The 17382-nt window shown below is 34.1% G+C and overlaps 2 protein-coding genes across 2 annotated transcripts; one reads left to right on the top strand and one right to left on the bottom strand.

The window, feature by feature from the left end:
* The first annotated feature begins 3252 nt into the window (after window positions 1-3252).
* On the top strand, window positions 3253-6873 carry LOC120123254 (E3 ubiquitin-protein ligase DA2-like). Its single transcript, XM_039142171.1, has 8 exons — window positions 3253-3599; window positions 3827-3878; window positions 3966-4011; window positions 4102-4183; window positions 4293-4437; window positions 4540-4615; window positions 5680-5746; window positions 6074-6873. Exons 1-8 carry the CDS (start codon window positions 3408-3410, stop codon window positions 6653-6655), a joined length of 1242 nt encoding a protein of 413 aa, XP_038998102.1. The 5' UTR covers window positions 3253-3407; the 3' UTR covers window positions 6656-6873.
* Window positions 6874-9151: 2278 nt separating this feature from the next.
* LOC120123255 (gibberellin 2-beta-dioxygenase 1-like) lies at window positions 9152-14152 on the bottom strand. Its single transcript, XM_039142172.1, has 4 exons — window positions 14147-14152; window positions 9933-10357; window positions 9497-9845; window positions 9152-9418 (listed from the first exon to the last, which is right to left on the bottom strand). Exons 2-4 carry the CDS (start codon window positions 10319-10321, stop codon window positions 9167-9169), a joined length of 990 nt encoding a protein of 329 aa, XP_038998103.1. The 5' UTR covers window positions 10322-10357; window positions 14147-14152; the 3' UTR covers window positions 9152-9166.
* Window positions 14153-17382: the final 3230 nt, after the last annotated feature.

Here is a 17382-nt window from a genome sequence, read left to right on the forward strand (position 1 = left end):
TGGCTTGGCATATCATTTCAGAGTCACAGTTGGGATGATCTTTGTTGACCCCTCCAGCACAATATGTGCGAGGACCGTTGTATACTGTTAGTTCTCATATGTTGTTTTTCCTCTTCATTTTTTATATACGAACCATCCATTGTATCCGTTTTCACTTCGGCCACAGTAGCGTACATATTTTTCGGTCGTGGATCGGTTGACTCTGGACTGAACAAAATTACATATATTGTAATTTTTTATAGCCATCACCGCTTCTTCTTTGCTTGAAAACTCCATGCCTAAAGATAACTCACCATTATTTATTGATGAGTAATATCCATAGTCACCGAGATGAGACATATCCGTAAATTCTGGCTCGTACATTGCACCATAATCAACTTCATACATGTGTGCATGAGGGTCAGTTTGTGCCACATTTCCTGGAACTTCATCATTATCGGAGTTGAATTGCGGTGATTCTGGGTGAATGAATAGTCCAGTCTCAGCACCATCTGCACCAGGCTCACGAAGTGGTTCTTCTGGTGGAGATGATGGTTCCTCCATGCGCTACACATTTAGGTAGAATAACCTACTACTTGCACGCCTTCCCCTTGAACTAGAAGACATATCGACATTGAGATCGAAAAAGCTCGCAGTCGAATGCCTCCCCCTGGAGCTTGAAGCCATCGTATCAAATGGAAACTGCACAGATGGTTGCGTCGATGACATCTCCATATGGTCAAAGAAATTTGCAGATGAATGTCTTCCCCTTGAACCGGACGCGGTGTTGCCATACTGATTGTTCGTGGACCCACCTCCGTACATATCGTAAGGAGTTGCGGATGAATGTCTCCCCGTTATGGCATTAAAATCATTACACATTACTGTAGTCGGGCTGTCAACTTGATCAACTTGTTTAGGCAGTCCATAGTGGGAGCTTAATGATTGACCCCGAACAACACGCAATTGAACAAAATATGCATACATCTCAATATAGGCGTCTGAATAATTACTTTGAGCTTCAACCATCATTGTTCGAAAGTTCGAACGTTGTATAAGTTAATGGCAACAATGACGTTGGAAATTTGTACTACAACGACGACATTCTTTTCCTCGAAATCTTCGTTATCAGCTCCTCAAGAGTTATGTTTCTCTTGAATGATATTTTAACACGCTCATTTGATACGAAAACAACGCCGATTTCATCTTCTCGAATTTCACCATCATAATAAACAATAGATGAAAGTCGCGTCATTCTTTGAGTTTAAAAGTGTGGCAATATTATATCTGCAAAAAAATAACTAAAACAAACCTGATTAAATAAATAATATATGAACGAAAATATAACACAATAAAATTTTTACACATCAACGTAAATAATTTAAATAATATAATTTTATATTATTACCTGCACCGCAAAACTATTTCGATGTATGTTCCCGCTTTCCAATTTTACAAACACAAAAAATACTTGAAAATAATTAGTATAATATTTTTTTCAAATAATCATAATAAACAATAAGTATAATAAAAAAATTTATAACAAAATTACCTTATAACGAAAAATCACACGAACTTCTAAATTAAACATGAGAAGATTGCCAGAATTATTGACTCGTTGACGGAATTTTTGTATTAATTTATAAGTTGAGAGGAGAGATGTGAGGAACTTAACAAGGGAGAAGGTTATTTATAGCCGAAGTCGTTATACAAGGCGCGGTACCAGCACCGCGCCTTATATAATTATATAAAGGTCTGGCGCGGCCCCTGCCTCGCGCTATACCTCTACGTGGCGTAAAACGCGCCTCAGGGACCGCGCTATACCCACGTGTATCTATGTCAGCATAAGGCGCGCTTCAGGGGGCACGCCTTACCCCACGTGGCGCCAAATCAGCATATAGCACGGTGCATGGGGCACACTTTACTACTAAGAGTGCTAAATCGAAAAATATAGTATGACCGGTGTTAGATCGGTAAACATACCAATCACCGGTGATTTTTTGAGAAAAATGCCTAAAAATTGATAATACATCATAAAATTTTTAATCATTTTCTCAGATACGAAAGCAAAACCCTACATCATAAAATTATTTTTAATGCTATGTTTAATAATACAATTATTTTTAATATATTTTATTAATTTAAAAATTATTCTTTATTAATTTATTTCAATTAATTTTAAATATCCGTCTTTCTCTGCCTTTTCAAAATAAAATTTTTATGATAGATTAATTCAAAAGAATAAAAAAATATTCATCCACATAATTAATTATTATGATTAGTATCAAATTATTCAGCATTGGAAGTATTTAATGTAATCGACGGTCCATTAAATCAAAATAGGAGATGTCATCAATTTCATAATTTGCATTAGAAGAATCCAACAATTTGAGTACTAAATAAATAAGAAATAGTGATTTTGCAGTATCAACTCCAAAATTAAATAATAAAAAATTCCTAATTTTGTTTTGTCTTTATATAAAAAACTTTCCATCCAAACAACCGAAAGAAACCAAAACATTCAAGATAATACGAAGAAAATGAAAACATAAACAAATTACAATTTAAAAAAAAAAAAAGAAAGAAAATCTCGTTCTTTTTCTGAGAGAAAGTTCTGATTGTGTTTCTATTCTCGTTACCAAAGTCTCTCTCTCTCTTTCTTTCTGTCGATCTAAGTTTCCAAATTCGCTTCAGCAATTACCTTCCAGGTTTCAAGGTCAGTTTTTCTTTTCCATCTCTCAAACTACCCATAATTTAATAAAGTTCTTTTCTTTTTCTGGTTTGTTTATTTGCATCGATTTTGTTTTGTTTCGAAAGCTTTGTCTTTTGGCTCCATTTTGTGTTAATCCTTGTGAAACTAATCCGTCTCTGCGACGATTTTTTACCTTTTCGTTTAGTGTTAATGTTTCCTTTCTTCGGTTTAATTATAGTTATGACCATGTTTCCGGAAGGATTGCACTGGCCAATTCAGCTGTGAAAGGTGGAGACTTGGTAAGTTAATTTCTTTTACTAATTCAGAAATTAGGGTTTTTCTCCTAATCAACTTTTGGTTCGTAAACTACATTTTTGATGCATTGTTTCACTGGTGACATATATTTAATTTTGATTTTTGTTGTTGTTGCATTTGCAGGAGCAGGACTCATGTGGCATGATTTTATGTAGTTAACTATTATCAATTTGGATGAGAATTGTGTTCTGCTATAGTGTGTGTGTTTGATTGTGTTGTAAAGCTACAAATTACGGTTTTAGATTCTACGTGATTGTTTGTTCATAATGCTTGGTGATTTTTAGTAAACCAGATAACCAAATCAAATGTGTAGTAATTTTGGTTGGTTCTGGTTCTTGAGAATTTGAAAAATAATCAAATATCGACTTGAAAAAAAGGAGCACGATTTGCTGGATAGCGGAATACAGTTTTGTATTTTTTAATGGGTAATAAATTGGGAAGGCGGAGACAAGCTGTCGATGAGAAGTATACGCGCCCACAAGGGCTGTATGTTCATAAAGATGTGGATATTAAGAAGCTAAGAAAGCTGATACTTGAATCAAAGCTTGCGCCTTGCTATCCTGGTGATGAAGAATGCTGTTCCAATCTTGAAGAATGCCCAATTTGCTTCTTGGTTTGTGCTTATTTCATTCGCTTTCTTGTTATGCTTACTGTCCGATTGCTAATTCCTTGCTTTTTAATCATTTTGCTTTATCAGTCGATGCTTGCTCTGTGCTCTTCTTTGCCGGTCTTTTATTGAATGAAATTCATTTTTAATTGTCTTTTAAAAGTGGTTGTGGTTGAATGTAATACCTTCTGATTACATGAATATGATTTTCTTTTTCTACTTTTGCATTTTAGTATTATCCAAGTCTCAACAGATCGAGGTGCTGCATGAAAAGCATTTGCACGGGTAAACTATATCTGATTTTTTTCGAATGATGATGAACTACTGATACTGCTAGTTATATGAAATATTGACACAACTTATTTGCACCAGAGTGTTTTTTGCAAATGAAGAATCCTAATTCAACCCGTCCTACACAGTATCCTTCCAATTAGTGAATAGAAATTTTCAAATTGATTAGTTGTGTGTATACTTGTATTCCAATGTTTGCATTCCTTGACAATTTGAGGTGTCCTTTTTGCAAAACCTCTAACTATGCTGTCGAGTATCGAGGTGTGAAAACAAAAGAGGAAAAAGGGATAGAGCAAATTGTAAGTTCCCACCTCCTTGTGAATGAGAATAAAAGAAGGGTGTAATTCCTGTGATTTTCACGAGATAAAAAATAAGTTTGATACTCCCTTTGCTATTTAAATTTTGCAGGAAGAACAACGTGTCATAGAAGCACAAATTAGAATGAGGCAACAGGAACTTCAGGACGACGAAGAGAGAATGAACAAGAGACAAGAATTGGGTTCTTCAAGCACCGCAGTTGCAGCAGGAGATGTTCAGTACAATTCAGTTGGAGGTCTGAATTTATTGTTATTCTATTTTTTCCTATATTTGGTACTTGCTTCGATATTGTTCTGTCTTGAGATTTTTTTCATTACTTTTTTCTTGTTATTTGCAGATGGATCCTCTGGTGAGGAGGAGATATTTTCATCTGCCTCTTTGATCAGACAACCTTCACATCCAAGGGCTAACAGGTAGGCAAAGTTATAGGTAGCTTTGCGTCCATTTGTAGGATAAAGTGATTAACTGTTCATATGTTAAGAGGAAATTGGAATATTGCATAGTACATGGTTTTCGGTTCGTATAAGTGTTGATTTTTCTGTTTGATTTTGAAATCTCTAAACTCATGTTGTATGATAGTTCTTTGTGTTTACTCAAGTTTTGTTGTGTGAGAGTAAAAGGTATGTTTTATGCTAGATTTGTTCAAATGAGTTTCACGCAAATGGTATTGGAGTTACAGCTGCGATTCTGTTATTTATTCTGGAGTTGAAATGGCATTGGTAAAAGTAGGCTGAAGGAGTAATCTGAAAATGGATTTGGAGATGACTTTTATAGTTGAAAGTTACACTGTGATGATTTGTCAGTATGCTAATTCAGCACCAAAGCTTTCTCTTGTTTAATTCATGTGCGAGGAAAAATGAAAAATATTTCACCATTCACAAGTATTTTTGAGAACAAATTATTTCGTTAGATTTGTTGCATACGAGTAAAGATGAGATAACGGATGAGTGCCTAAAGTAACAAGGGACACCTGTCATAGACAGGATGATGGAGATGGAAAGTGACTTTAATATGTAAATAGTTGACCTACAAATTCCTTCTTGAGAACATGTTATTTAATGGATAATGGTCCTGTGAATAGACAATGTTTGAAGAGGATATGGATGCAAACTATAAAAGCAGATCTTTATTTAATAATTAGGGTATTTGCGAGTAACCTTTATTCTGTTTACTTTTGAATGATAAAGAAAAAAAAGCATGTTTAGCTGATGCTCAAAAAGTTCCTATTGGTGTAAAGATGATGCCAACCATTCCAGGTGTTATGGCAAAAAAGAAAAGGAAAAAAGATCGGAAGGTCTCGGTCATTGCATTTCATTTTGGTTAACTTAAAGTGTTATTTGCTTTTGAATGAAAAAGATGATAGAATATTTAGTTTTCGACAGCACTAGTTACATACTACTCTGTCAGGCTTAAACCTGGCTAGCTAGACTTTGTTCTAGAATGAATCTTCTTTGACTATCAAATGCTTAAATTGCAGGAATGATGAGTTTGACATAGACCTTGAGGAGATAATGGTCATGGAAGCGGTTTGGCAGTCGATTCAGGTTCATTTTTTTAAAATTAGATGAGATTGTGTACGAAACTAATTGCAGAATTTAAGTATTTAGCTGCTGTAATGAACTCATGCTTGTCAGTTTAAACAAAGGGTTTTCCCTATAGCTCTTTTGGTTAGGAAACTGGTTTCGGTTTAAGTTGCTGAACGGTGAACTTTGTTATTTATTTAATCAGGTAAAAAAATAAATGAAGAAATCTTGTAACTTGTAATCTTAAAATGTTTCTAATGCTCTCTTGTTATTTGTGTAGGATCTCCATTTCTACTTGACTATATTACGCCCAACTTCGATTGATTCTTTAAATTTGAACTGGTACAGGAGAACAGCAGACACAGAAATTCCAACCATGTAGATGCTGCTGCTTCAGTGCATTATGTTTCCAGAGACCGCTATATCTCACCAGCCATGACCACAGTTGCAGGTTCATCATCATCTCCTTCCGGTGGACTTGCGTGTGCAATAGCTGCCCTTGCTGAGCGTCAGCAGACAGGTGGAGAGTCTTCTTCTCATAACCATGATGGAAATATGCTTCCCGGAAGCAGCAGCAGGTTTTATAACAGGTCGGAATTGGACCCAGTTGCCGGGAACTATCCTCCTGCAGATAGTGCAGTCGGTGATGGTGTGATGACACCAGCAAGAGATGAAGGGAAATGGGGTTTAGATCATGGATCAGAGGGGGCTGAAGCTGGGACTAGCTCTTCAAGCTCTGATGTGACACAAGATGCCGGTGGGATCCCGGAAATACCCCAAGAACACGAAGTTAGGGGCAGCTTTCAGAATGCTCCTGGGCCTGGGCCCATTATTCCCGAAAGTTACGAGGAGCAAATGATGCTGGCAATGGCTGTATCTCTGGCTGAAGCTAGAGCGGTGACAAGTGGCCCTGGAATTTCATGGCAATAGTTTTATGGACTGGCTTCCTGTTATCGCGTTTCTCGAATGGATGATGCTGGTCATTGCTGTTAACTTGCCGAGTCCCGACCCTCAGCTTGGATACAAGTAGTTGAAAAGTCAAGGTAGGTTGTTTGATCCTATTCATAATGTTCTGAATCCATAAATAGATAGATATTAGGAAAGTAAACAGATTATTGTAGCAGATGAAAAAGGTAGGTTGTTTGATCCTATTCATAATGTTCTGAATCCAGGTTGCCTGATTGATTTAATTTGTTGGCATGTTCATATCCTGCAAACAAAATCACATTATGATGCACTCTTTATTAATGCTATTTAGCTTGGCTCGTGTCAATGAAAAACAAAAGCCATTATTGGCGGCAATGGTCGAACCGTCTGTCAAACATGGTTTCAACGGTTTGATTTCTCAAAAACAAGAGAGCAATTTGTTTTTGGGTCGTAGCAATAGAATTATCATTTCTTGTAAATATAAAAATACAATGAAATAAGAAATGATTGGGACGTGGAGCTGCACGTGATATATATGTTTGTTGGAGCAAAGTAGAGCTTAAAACGGGCCGACTACATCGTGTCGTTGGATTACCCATTCAAAACTTGCTCTCTCTCTATATATAAATGAATGTTCAAAACATGCGTAAATGCGTAACGGTAGTTTTACACATCAAGTAAAAGCATCGCCAGGCTTTTAACACCAATCACTCTTGTTTCCCCTTTTCAGTTGGGCCTATGGAAAGTGCCTGCTTATTCCTTTACAAAATTCAGTGGTCCCAAAATAATAACAAAATTAAAATTCAAGGGCCCAAGTTTTCATTTTCCAACATTTATTCCATCAATCAATTCGTTTATAAATAAATGTTCAACGTGACAAATAAATAAATATGTATTAAGCAATCCAATGATAATGTGTTGAAGTAATTAGAACCAAATTGTTATTTCTTCAATTATATTTTGTTATTTTTAGGTTTAAACTTTGATATTTTATGCTAACATACAAGTTTATTCCCTCTAATTATAACTTTATTAATGACTCAATTTGTTATTTGATACTTGATTAGTTCAATGTGCTCCTAGTTTCAAGTAATTAGAACGAATGAATCACAAGTTTTCAACTAAATCTAAAGTTAAAATCATTTTAAATAAATTCTAATATGTTTCTGGGAATGATGTTATGAAGATGGGGACTTAACTCTAATCTTGATTCTTGGTAATACTAACATTAACATACAACAATTATAGGTGAAAGTACTTTTCAGGTCCTTCCATTATAAGGACTGTATCAATTAGTATCTCGGTTATTTTCTTTTGTATAGAAGCCGATAATCTTATTAAAAAGTGAACATGTCCAAAATTGAAACTAAAATGTTAAAAACTCAACCAAAAGACTTGAACGAAAAATAGATATGAATAAGTTTGATTGCATCGACAAACGAATCATAAAAGGGGATTAATTTATTGAAAGACGCACCGAGAATCGCAAATCAAAGTCGAGCGTCGTGAGAAATTATCCACAAATACAAAGTCACGTATCCAGATTCAATTCGAGAGTCTGTATTAAGGAAGATCAACATGATTATAAATAAACATCATCTTGAGCGTCATCAAATCCAACCTTAAGAAAACATAAAATAAAAAGAACGCCAAACGATCGAGAAAGAAGACGGAAAATATGTCACAAAAACAGAAAAAACATACCACAAATACATAATTATTCTTATTAAAATCAATGACTGGCAATCAATATCACAATATACTAAATAAAATTGAAAGAAAATTAACCTGATATATAGAAAGCAGGAGAGAGCAACTAGGGTTTCTAAACCATATATATTATTAGTATCTCTGTTATTAAATAAACCAATTTGATCATTTTATTATTGAAATAAGGTCAAACCAGTCCATATAATATAAAAAATGACGTATTTAATTACAATATTGTGGTAGATACTCTTACTAATACTAATTTTATCACTACCAACGTGATTACGTCACTTCCGAAAATTATTTTAATCTTGTATTTATTTACAACCCCTATTGTTTTCACTTAATAAATCCTTGACTTTCCCCATCTTAAGTTAGGGACTCGAGGAATAATTTGCACGTAAAGTTCGAATATTTTAATCCTCCAATGTCCGGTACGAAGAAAAAAATGAACAGACTCGACAAATGGACATGTTTGTATGTCATATCAGATAATTTATTGTTTATTATTGAAGTTGAAATTGACGGTGTATTAAAAAATTAGTTGGGTTGTATTATTTCTTGTTTATTACTTCATTTATGAAAGTGGTTGATGATAACGATGGAAATGAAAATTGTACTATATTAAGAAAGACAGTTACATTCAGTAAAAACAAACCCAGAAAGAAAGAAAAAAACAACTAAATTACACGGTTTCTTTTCCCTGCTACAGGAAAAGTTTGATACTAAAAGCTTTCTACTTGTATTTCTTTTTTCTTCTCTAAGTATACTGAAAAGCTACTTTATAAAATGAAGAAGATGAAATCATGAGGCGGCTATTTTCTCAAAGTGCATGAGCCTGTTATGGGCCAATCGAGAAGCGTAAGCTGATCTTTTGTACTCGAACCATGTAAATTCTTTGTACAAGCTCTGTTGATCACCCCTCATCAAGCATGGCAACGGCGCTATTTTCTCACTCAATGGTGGTCCACAGAAATATATCATCGACAGCCTTGATTTCACACTGTTGGCCATCACCCTATGCTTCACACTATTGAACCTTCCATTCGTCATTACCTGAAACATTTTGGATGAATTAGACTTGTTTTTCATGCGTTTGGGGGAAAAGAAAAGAAAAGGTCTTTTTTTTTTTACCTGTAACGAATCACCAACATTGATGAAGAATGAGTACTGGTCGGGTGGGACTGAAATCCAAGAGCCATCTCTAAGAGAGATTTGGAGGCCAGCAGTGTTGTTGGATCTTAGAACCGAAATGATTTGTGGGTCGGTGTGTTCGCCGAATCCAATCACATTTCCATTCAAAGATTGAAGGGCATCCGGGCATGGAGGGTAATGGTTAAGCCTGAAAACAGAGTCACTCTGCTCGTCCATCATCAGCTTACTCAACGAATTCCTCGGTTGAATCTTTAGCCCATCTGCCACCATTTCAAGTATCTCGCATGCCATTTTCTTCACCGCCGCCATATAATTATTCAAAGCAACCCTGAGAAATAACAACACAGATTCAAAAGCTGTTAAAAAAGAAAAACATGGCAGATATCCCGTCTCCCGTAAGAAAAAGAAAAAGTACCCGAAACTTTCTGGGTTTTCAGTAGCGAGGTTTGGGTCTTGGTTGGTCGTAAGGAGGAGATATTCGACCCAACCAACATCACCATTGGGACCGATCCTTTTATTTCCATATCCATAAGGTTTGGGCTGCCCTGTTTTCTCTTTCTCGCAAAGAGGTAAAGAGAAGAACTCGGTGGCCTCAGATTCCAGCCTGGAAATGAGTTCCATGGGAACCCCATGGTTGATCACCTTGAAGAATCCGAATTCTTCGCAGGCCTTGATTATCTGGTGTTTGGAGTCAGGTTTCGAGAGGTCCACCATGGGGATAAGAGGAGGGAACAATGCGGCAGATGGCTGCTTGTTTCTTATATACGAAAACTGTTCAATTACCGGTTTTGACAATATCACCATTGTTTTTTCTCCTTTACTGCTTTCTCTGTCCGTTATCTTAAAGACGAAAGAAAAAAAAAAGCAGATAAACAAGATTCAATCTTTTAAAAATTTCGGGGATGAAAATGGGTGGTTTTTGAGTTTGAAATATATTTGTATACACGGGGGGCAGATGAACAAATGGCTTTGGGTTTTGCTTGGCTATTTATAGGATGAGAACAGGAGAGAGAAACATTTTTAAATATATAAAAATAAAAAATAAAAAAACCTTAATTTATTTATTTCGCATAAGAGAATCAATAATAATAGAGGCGATATGTAATTTTTAATCCCAACAGGTTGAGGTCGGCCGTCAGAACATTTCAGAAGAACAACAATCCACCATCATTATTAATTTATTATTACTATTTTATTTAGGACAAACTAAGTTTAGCGCCTGGACTATTACCTTTATTTCATTTTGGTACTTAAACTTTATATTTTCAAAAATATACCTCATGTTTATTTAGGTTTCAATTTGATATATTGTCGTTAAAAAATCAGCATAATTGTTGATCTGACATTTTTTTTGATAACGTGACACCATCTTATGAAAATATTAGGTGTGGTTGACGAAAAATTAAATTTAAGTATCAAAATGAAACAAAAGTAATATTTTAAGTACTGAATATATGGTTTACCTTTATTTATTACCAGATTTTTATCCTAGTACATGAGACATGACGAAGTCATATCAAACAAAACCAAGTTTCGAAACTTATCCATTCATTTTTTTTCCTTCACAACTTTATTTTGTTATTAATTATAAAATATTTCATTTTTATTATCACTGGTTTAGTTCATCAAGGAGAAGAAGAAGAAGCTTCTTTCATTTTGAATTGTCTTCTTAGAATAAAATTAGAAAAATCTTATCTCCTTTCAATATCATATTCAACTACTAAAAATAATGAATTCACTGTAATTTTATGAGTTCACTTCTAAAAATAATTTGACGTATTTTTTATATTTTATTAATTATCTTTTATAATTATTACTAACATATTATCATTTTAAAAAATGGAATTGACAAATTTGGGTGAGTTACATAATTGAGAGAGTAGGGTTAGAGAGAGTGAAAGTTAATTAAAAAAACAAAGCTTGATAAAGAAACAAGGTATGACAGTTGAGAAGGCAAACCTATAACTTTCATAAAACATATTGAATACCCATAGATTTTGACTACCAACAAGCGTTTTACATTTTGACTTTTTTGTTTAGTTCAATGTCCAGAGCCTTCTCAGCTTTGGTGTTCTCAAGGAATTCTTTTTTCCATTTTATAATATTATATTAGTTACTAAAACCTTCAATTATATGCCATATTTTCTATTCCATCTATTGTAAGTAATAGACCATAATGGGACTTTGTAAAACTCAACCCATATTAGTTAATCAATAGATCAAATACCGATTGTTGAAAGACTGAGGAAATTATAAGGTAATACTTGATCGAGAGGCTCTCAATCATTTAACAATAAATGTTTAAACACCCTTACAAACGACATGCTTGAACCCAGTAACCTCTAAGAATAGATATAATCTATTTAACCATTAAAATCGCTTAATTGTGTTATTAAATATTATTTTAAGCCCACTTTGTCAATAAAATTATGGTCTAACAACAAAAAGAATGGGTAAATCAAGAATTGATTACTTTATTCATATCCACATTGCATAATTGGATCATGTACACATTATACGAGGCAAATTGAAGTGAATCAAAGTAATGGGTTTTATGAGGTGCCCATTGCCTAGCCACATGTACATGCAACAATTATGTTAAGAACTGTTGATCACACATGCTCTGAATTTTTTAAAGGTAAAATCTGTACTCCTTGAACCCTTTAGTTCATACATATCCTGACAAGCCATGACCAATTTGATCTTTTGATTAATTGCATGTCCAAAATATATATAATATAGTAAATATGTGCATCATTTATCATGTAGAAACAACAAAATGTTCGGAATAAAAATGTAAACAGAGAAAGATAGTCAACGACTACGGTTGACCACTGTATCACGCTCAATAGATTTTTTTTTGGTTAATTTATTATTAAAATGAAAATCCCAGGTGGTAGATAAGGAAAAGCCCACCTCAGTTCATTTCTAAAAGATGAAAGATTCCTTTTTATATTTTTGGCATTCCCGAGTCAGCCTTTTATTTTATTTTATTTATGGCAAAAGCCTTTTAACTTAATTAAAATTGTGAGTTCGAAATTCGAGACAAATTAACACGTGGAAGAAGGGCAGCCCCCACTTGAACAGAACAGCTCCAACGCGTAGGAAAGCTTCGTTCCTTATCAGATTACGTGGCTTTATGTCTTTCGTATAGGAATGACAACGGGTCGAATTCGGGGCGGGTTTTGCTCGTCCCGTCCCCGAACCCGAAATGAATTCACATCTCTGATCTCGACGTGATCCTCGACGGATTTTTTATTGGGGCGTCCCGTTGGAGATTTTTTTTGTCCCTTCTCCGAATCCGACCCGAAATATTATACTCGAACCCGAATCCGAAAATATTATATATATAATTAATATAAAAAATATAAAATATTATATATATATATATATATATAATCGGGGCAGGGATATCTTACCCGAACCCGAACCCTACCCGAAAAAATCCACGATACTCGACCCGACACGATATCAATCAACTCGACCCGATCTGAACTTGACCAGATTTCGAGTTATACTGCCATCCCTACTTTCGTAGCTCTCGCTCAAATTATTTGTTCACATCATTTTCTTCTAAATTCTCTAATTCATAATTTTAAGAATCATATTGTTTTTAATATGATTGATATTAAATTAATATATAAATATTTAACAAAAATTTAGTTATGTCATCAATCAATTTAGTTCAAAGGTGGGTCAAACGGAACATGGTTCCTCTTCAATTTTGATACCTCAATCCTCAACCAACACATGAACCGTATTAATTATACTAAAATGTTCGACCTTTTCTAAATATTTTATTCATGTATAAATTATCTATGGGAGTTAATTATTTAACGATTTAATAAGTGTATTAATTGATTTTGATATATATATTATAATTATTAAGTTATCTATGAGTTATTTTTAAAGCACAAATGTTGTGTGCATGCACCGCCATCAATTATTATTTTTCATTCTCTTTTAACCTGTTGAGATTTAAGATCAAATGAATAACATCTGATATTACTATTATGCTTCACGTGCAACTACATCACAACCAGCTTGTATAGCAGCTATGACTTCAAACTTACTCAATCTCTTAACTTCCTATAACAACATTCATAATAGAATCCAAAACGTCCCTATCCTTAACAACCATAACAACTCACACACACACACACACTCAATGCACACATTAACAGTGCATGCACACATTACACGTTAACAATGCATATTCTAGAATGCAAATGTATATTCCAGAATGTATATTCCAGAATGCATATTCCAATATTCTCCCTACTCTTTTCCTTCTCCTTGAGTAAATGAGAAAATCTGCACTTTGGGTCAAAATTGCTAAAACAAATATTTGGACAATGATTTAGTAAATCATCCGTTCTAGTTGAATCGAAAGTGCGATGCTTCCTTCCGTTCGAATTGAATCGAAAGTGCGATGCTTCCTTCCGTTCTTCTTGAATCGAAAGTGCGATGCCTCCCTTCGTTCTACTATAGACGAGAATCAAAAGTGTGATGCTTCCCTTCGTTCTACTTTATTCACCTTTATTTTCTTCCTTCATCCTTTTACCCAATGTGCCTTTAGATTTTCTGTGAAGCTTTCAAGTCCCATGATTTCTTTGGAGAAAAAGTAACAAATGATGAAAAGATACCACAACAATAAGTTGTTTTTAAACAGAACATGACTATTGAAGAGATCACCAAAACAATACCATTGTTCTCAACCAAATTAACTCGCTTATACCAATGAACAAGTATTCAGCCAACCATCAGCAGTAACCAATTCAGTAAAAGTCAATAGAACAAGACTCAGAAGGAGGAGTATGCACGTCTATGCAACAACTAAATCACTACATCAGAATTCTCACATGTGACATGTTGCTACTCTGCTCAAATTCACGCTAACTTTGATTTCTTACTTGAATAATGTCCCAAATGCAAGAATCCAATCACCAAACCAAATTTGATTAACCATTGTGAATCACCAACACAAAACTAATCTCAATAAACCATAAGCAGTGGACAGACAACAACTGATATTCCAAAATCAATTACCATCTAAAACTAAGAAATGATAGTGACTGAGACATGAATCAGTAATCAAACACGAATGATAGAGGAGGCAGCATGCATTTAGATAGAACCTGAAAAACAAACTCAACATATCTCATTGTAGAATTGCAACAGTCGCCAGAAAACATGAAGCGATGACGATGAAACTCTGACGTAGCAAACCATCAAATTTGTAACACTGCCAATGAACAACCAACTGGCGTCAAGAAACCAGATTCAGATATGAGATTCTGATATGAAATAGAGGAAGTTCGACTGGTGAATCGACGAAGATAACAAACAACTAGAGATCCGATGAACCCGAAAAACAGACAAGATATTTGAGAACAATTTTGCAGCAGTGATGACAAAGGCATCATCAACAAGAGCGGCAAGAGAATAGCAGGTGGATACGATCATTAACAATGCTGGAAACAGTCACGATAGCACCAACGAATTCCAAGCAGCGGGAGAAAACATTGTCACTACCGAACTCTCACAAACAAAACGTCGAACATGTAGTAGATGATTCCAAATAAGATCATAAATGATAAATGCACGACAGAGCCATCATTGTTTAACTCAAAATTCTTCAATACTGATGTTAAAGAAAAACTGGTGATAAAAGAGACAATCACCTCATGATGCGATACTTGCGGCAGAAAAAGAAGAAGAAACAGGTGGTGCTAGCGATGACAGCAACATCATTCAATGAAGAGCAGAAGATGAAGAAAAACACGGATGAAGAAAAACAACTTGAAAAAAAGGTAATGGAGATAACAGTGGAGAAAGAAAGGTGCGGCGGAAGAAAGGCTTCAGGATCTTTAGCAACTGATACCATGTTGAGAATTAAGATCAAATGAATAACATCTGATATTACTATTATGCTTCACGTGCAACTACATCACAACCAGCTTATATAGCAGCTATGACTTCAAGCTTACTCAATCTCTTAGTTTCCTATAACAACATTCATAACAGAATCCAAAACGTCCCTATCCTTAACAACCATAACAACTCTCTCACACACACTCAATGCACACATTAACAGTGCATGCACAGATTACACGTTAGCAATGCATATTCTAGAATGCAAATATATATTCCAGAATGCATATTCCAATATAACCTACACGATGCAAATCAGCTGAATGTGGCAAGATTGATTCCTCATGCAATACCATAAACGTGGAAAAATCCACCTAAAAGGAGACAAAAATCGAACCATAAGACAATCCTTTATTATCTATGAGATTTCATTTCATGGGGCATATCCAATTCATAATAACCCATAAAGTAGACCTGCTGTTTCTTATTTGCTCCACATTATATATCACATTGTGTATGGAATTGAGCATGTATTTCACCTAAGATACTTTGAAAAAAAAGAGAATACACTCAAAGTGGTTCAAAATCTATTGCTATTAATTATTTTGTATATACTTGGTTAGATACAACTTTATTTTATCTCGAATTAATAAAATTTTAATATAAAATGAATTTATAATATTTTAAAAATAAAAATAAATTTCAATAAAAACATAAAATATCTAAAACATATATGAAAATTTAAAAGTTTTAAAAAGACCACCACCTTCCACGGTAGATTCATCTTATGTAATATGATATGACCCCACAAAAGATAAAATGATTACAAAGTACAATTAATAACTTTGTTGATATCAAACCAATTTTTTTTTTGGTAAGTTACGTATTTAATATATAAATTATCAATTTTTATTTGTTTTAATATCTAAACTTTTAATTTTGTTTAAAATTATTTTTAACATTTAGTTTTTGTTTCATTTTAGTATCCCGCCATTAAAACTTTAATGTGTTTAATACTTAAACTATCAATTTTGATCCGTTTTAGAACCTAAACTTTCAAATTTTTTAAAAGTTTAACGTTAAATTTTGAATGGGATAATAAAATAAAACAAAAACTAAATTTTATGTATGATTTAAAAAAATTGAAAGTTTAGATATTAAAATAGACCAAAACTGATAGTTTAGGTACTAAACTCAAAATTAACCCATTTTTTACACAGATTAAAAAAATAACTTAATGGTTGTAGGAATGACAGAACGACTTGAACCCGACGGGGAAACCCAAAACCCGACTAAGTTCGGGTCAGGTCGAGTTTGAATAATATCAGGTCGGGTATCAAGGTAAAATTCAAGGATTTTTTCGGGTTTGGGTTCGGGGCAAGATATCCCCACCCCGCCCCGCCCCGATTATATATATATATATATATATATATATATATATATTTTATATTTTTTATATATACATATGATTTTTTCTATAATTTGGTTGATTTATTGATAAATTTCTCAATGTAGGAAGCTACCAAAGAAAGTGACAAAAGTGGCACGACGATTTTGGATGACTTTATTTAACTTAATATTACGTATGCATCTTCGTTGTATGATTTGAATATCGTAACAAATTTGTATTTAATTATGTATGTGTTTTATTTTGGAGTTTAGACAATTATTTAGAATTGAGTTTGAATTTGTGACTATAGTTTGAATTGTAAATCATGTAAACTAATTTTCTAATTTTTTGTAATCATTTTTTCTATTTTTTATGAAAACTACGACTGCTCGGTTTTTCTCGGGATCTGGTCAGGTTTGGGTTCAGGTATAACATTTCGGGTCAGATTCAGGGACGGGATAAAAAAAATCTCCGAACCCGCCTCGTTGCCATTCCTAAATGATTGTACGTAAAAGAAAATAGAGATGCATGGCACCCGCTCACAATAAATTGGGACACCCAAAACAGCTCATCAACAGGCATGCATGATTGCCTTTGAAAT

This window comes from Hibiscus syriacus, unplaced genomic scaffold, assembly GCF_006381635.1.
Source record: "Hibiscus syriacus cultivar Baekdansim isolate YM2019G1 unplaced genomic scaffold, ASM638163v2 tig00110392_pilon, whole genome shotgun sequence".
NCBI lineage: Eukaryota > Viridiplantae > Streptophyta > Magnoliopsida > Malvales > Malvaceae > Hibiscus > Hibiscus syriacus.

What these genes read in the sequence shown, in the direction of transcription:
- LOC120123254 (XM_039142171.1), top strand. Translation starts at nt 3,408, where the DNA reads ATGGGTAATAAATTGGGAAGGCGGAGACAAGCTGTCGATGAGAAGTAT. An exon ending in AATGCCCAATTTGCTTCTTG is followed by an intron (nt 3,600 to 3,826) that starts GTTTGTGCTTAT and finishes TTTGCATTTTAG; the next exon opens with TATTATCCAAGTCTCAACAG. An exon ending in AATTCAACCCGTCCTACACA is followed by an intron (nt 4,012 to 4,101) that starts GTATCCTTCCAA and finishes TGACAATTTGAG; the next exon opens with GTGTCCTTTTTGCAAAACCT.
- LOC120123255 (XM_039142172.1), bottom strand. Translation starts at nt 10,321, where the DNA reads ATGGTGATATTGTCAAAACCGGTAATTGAACAGTTTTCGTATATAAGA. An exon ending in GAAAACCCAGAAAGTTTCGG is followed by an intron (nt 9,846 to 9,932) that starts GTACTTTTTCTT and finishes GTTATTTCTCAG; the next exon opens with GGTTGCTTTGAATAATTATA. An exon ending in ATGTTGGTGATTCGTTACAG is followed by an intron (nt 9,419 to 9,496) that starts GTAAAAAAAAAA and finishes AAAATGTTTCAG; the next exon opens with GTAATGACGAATGGAAGGTT.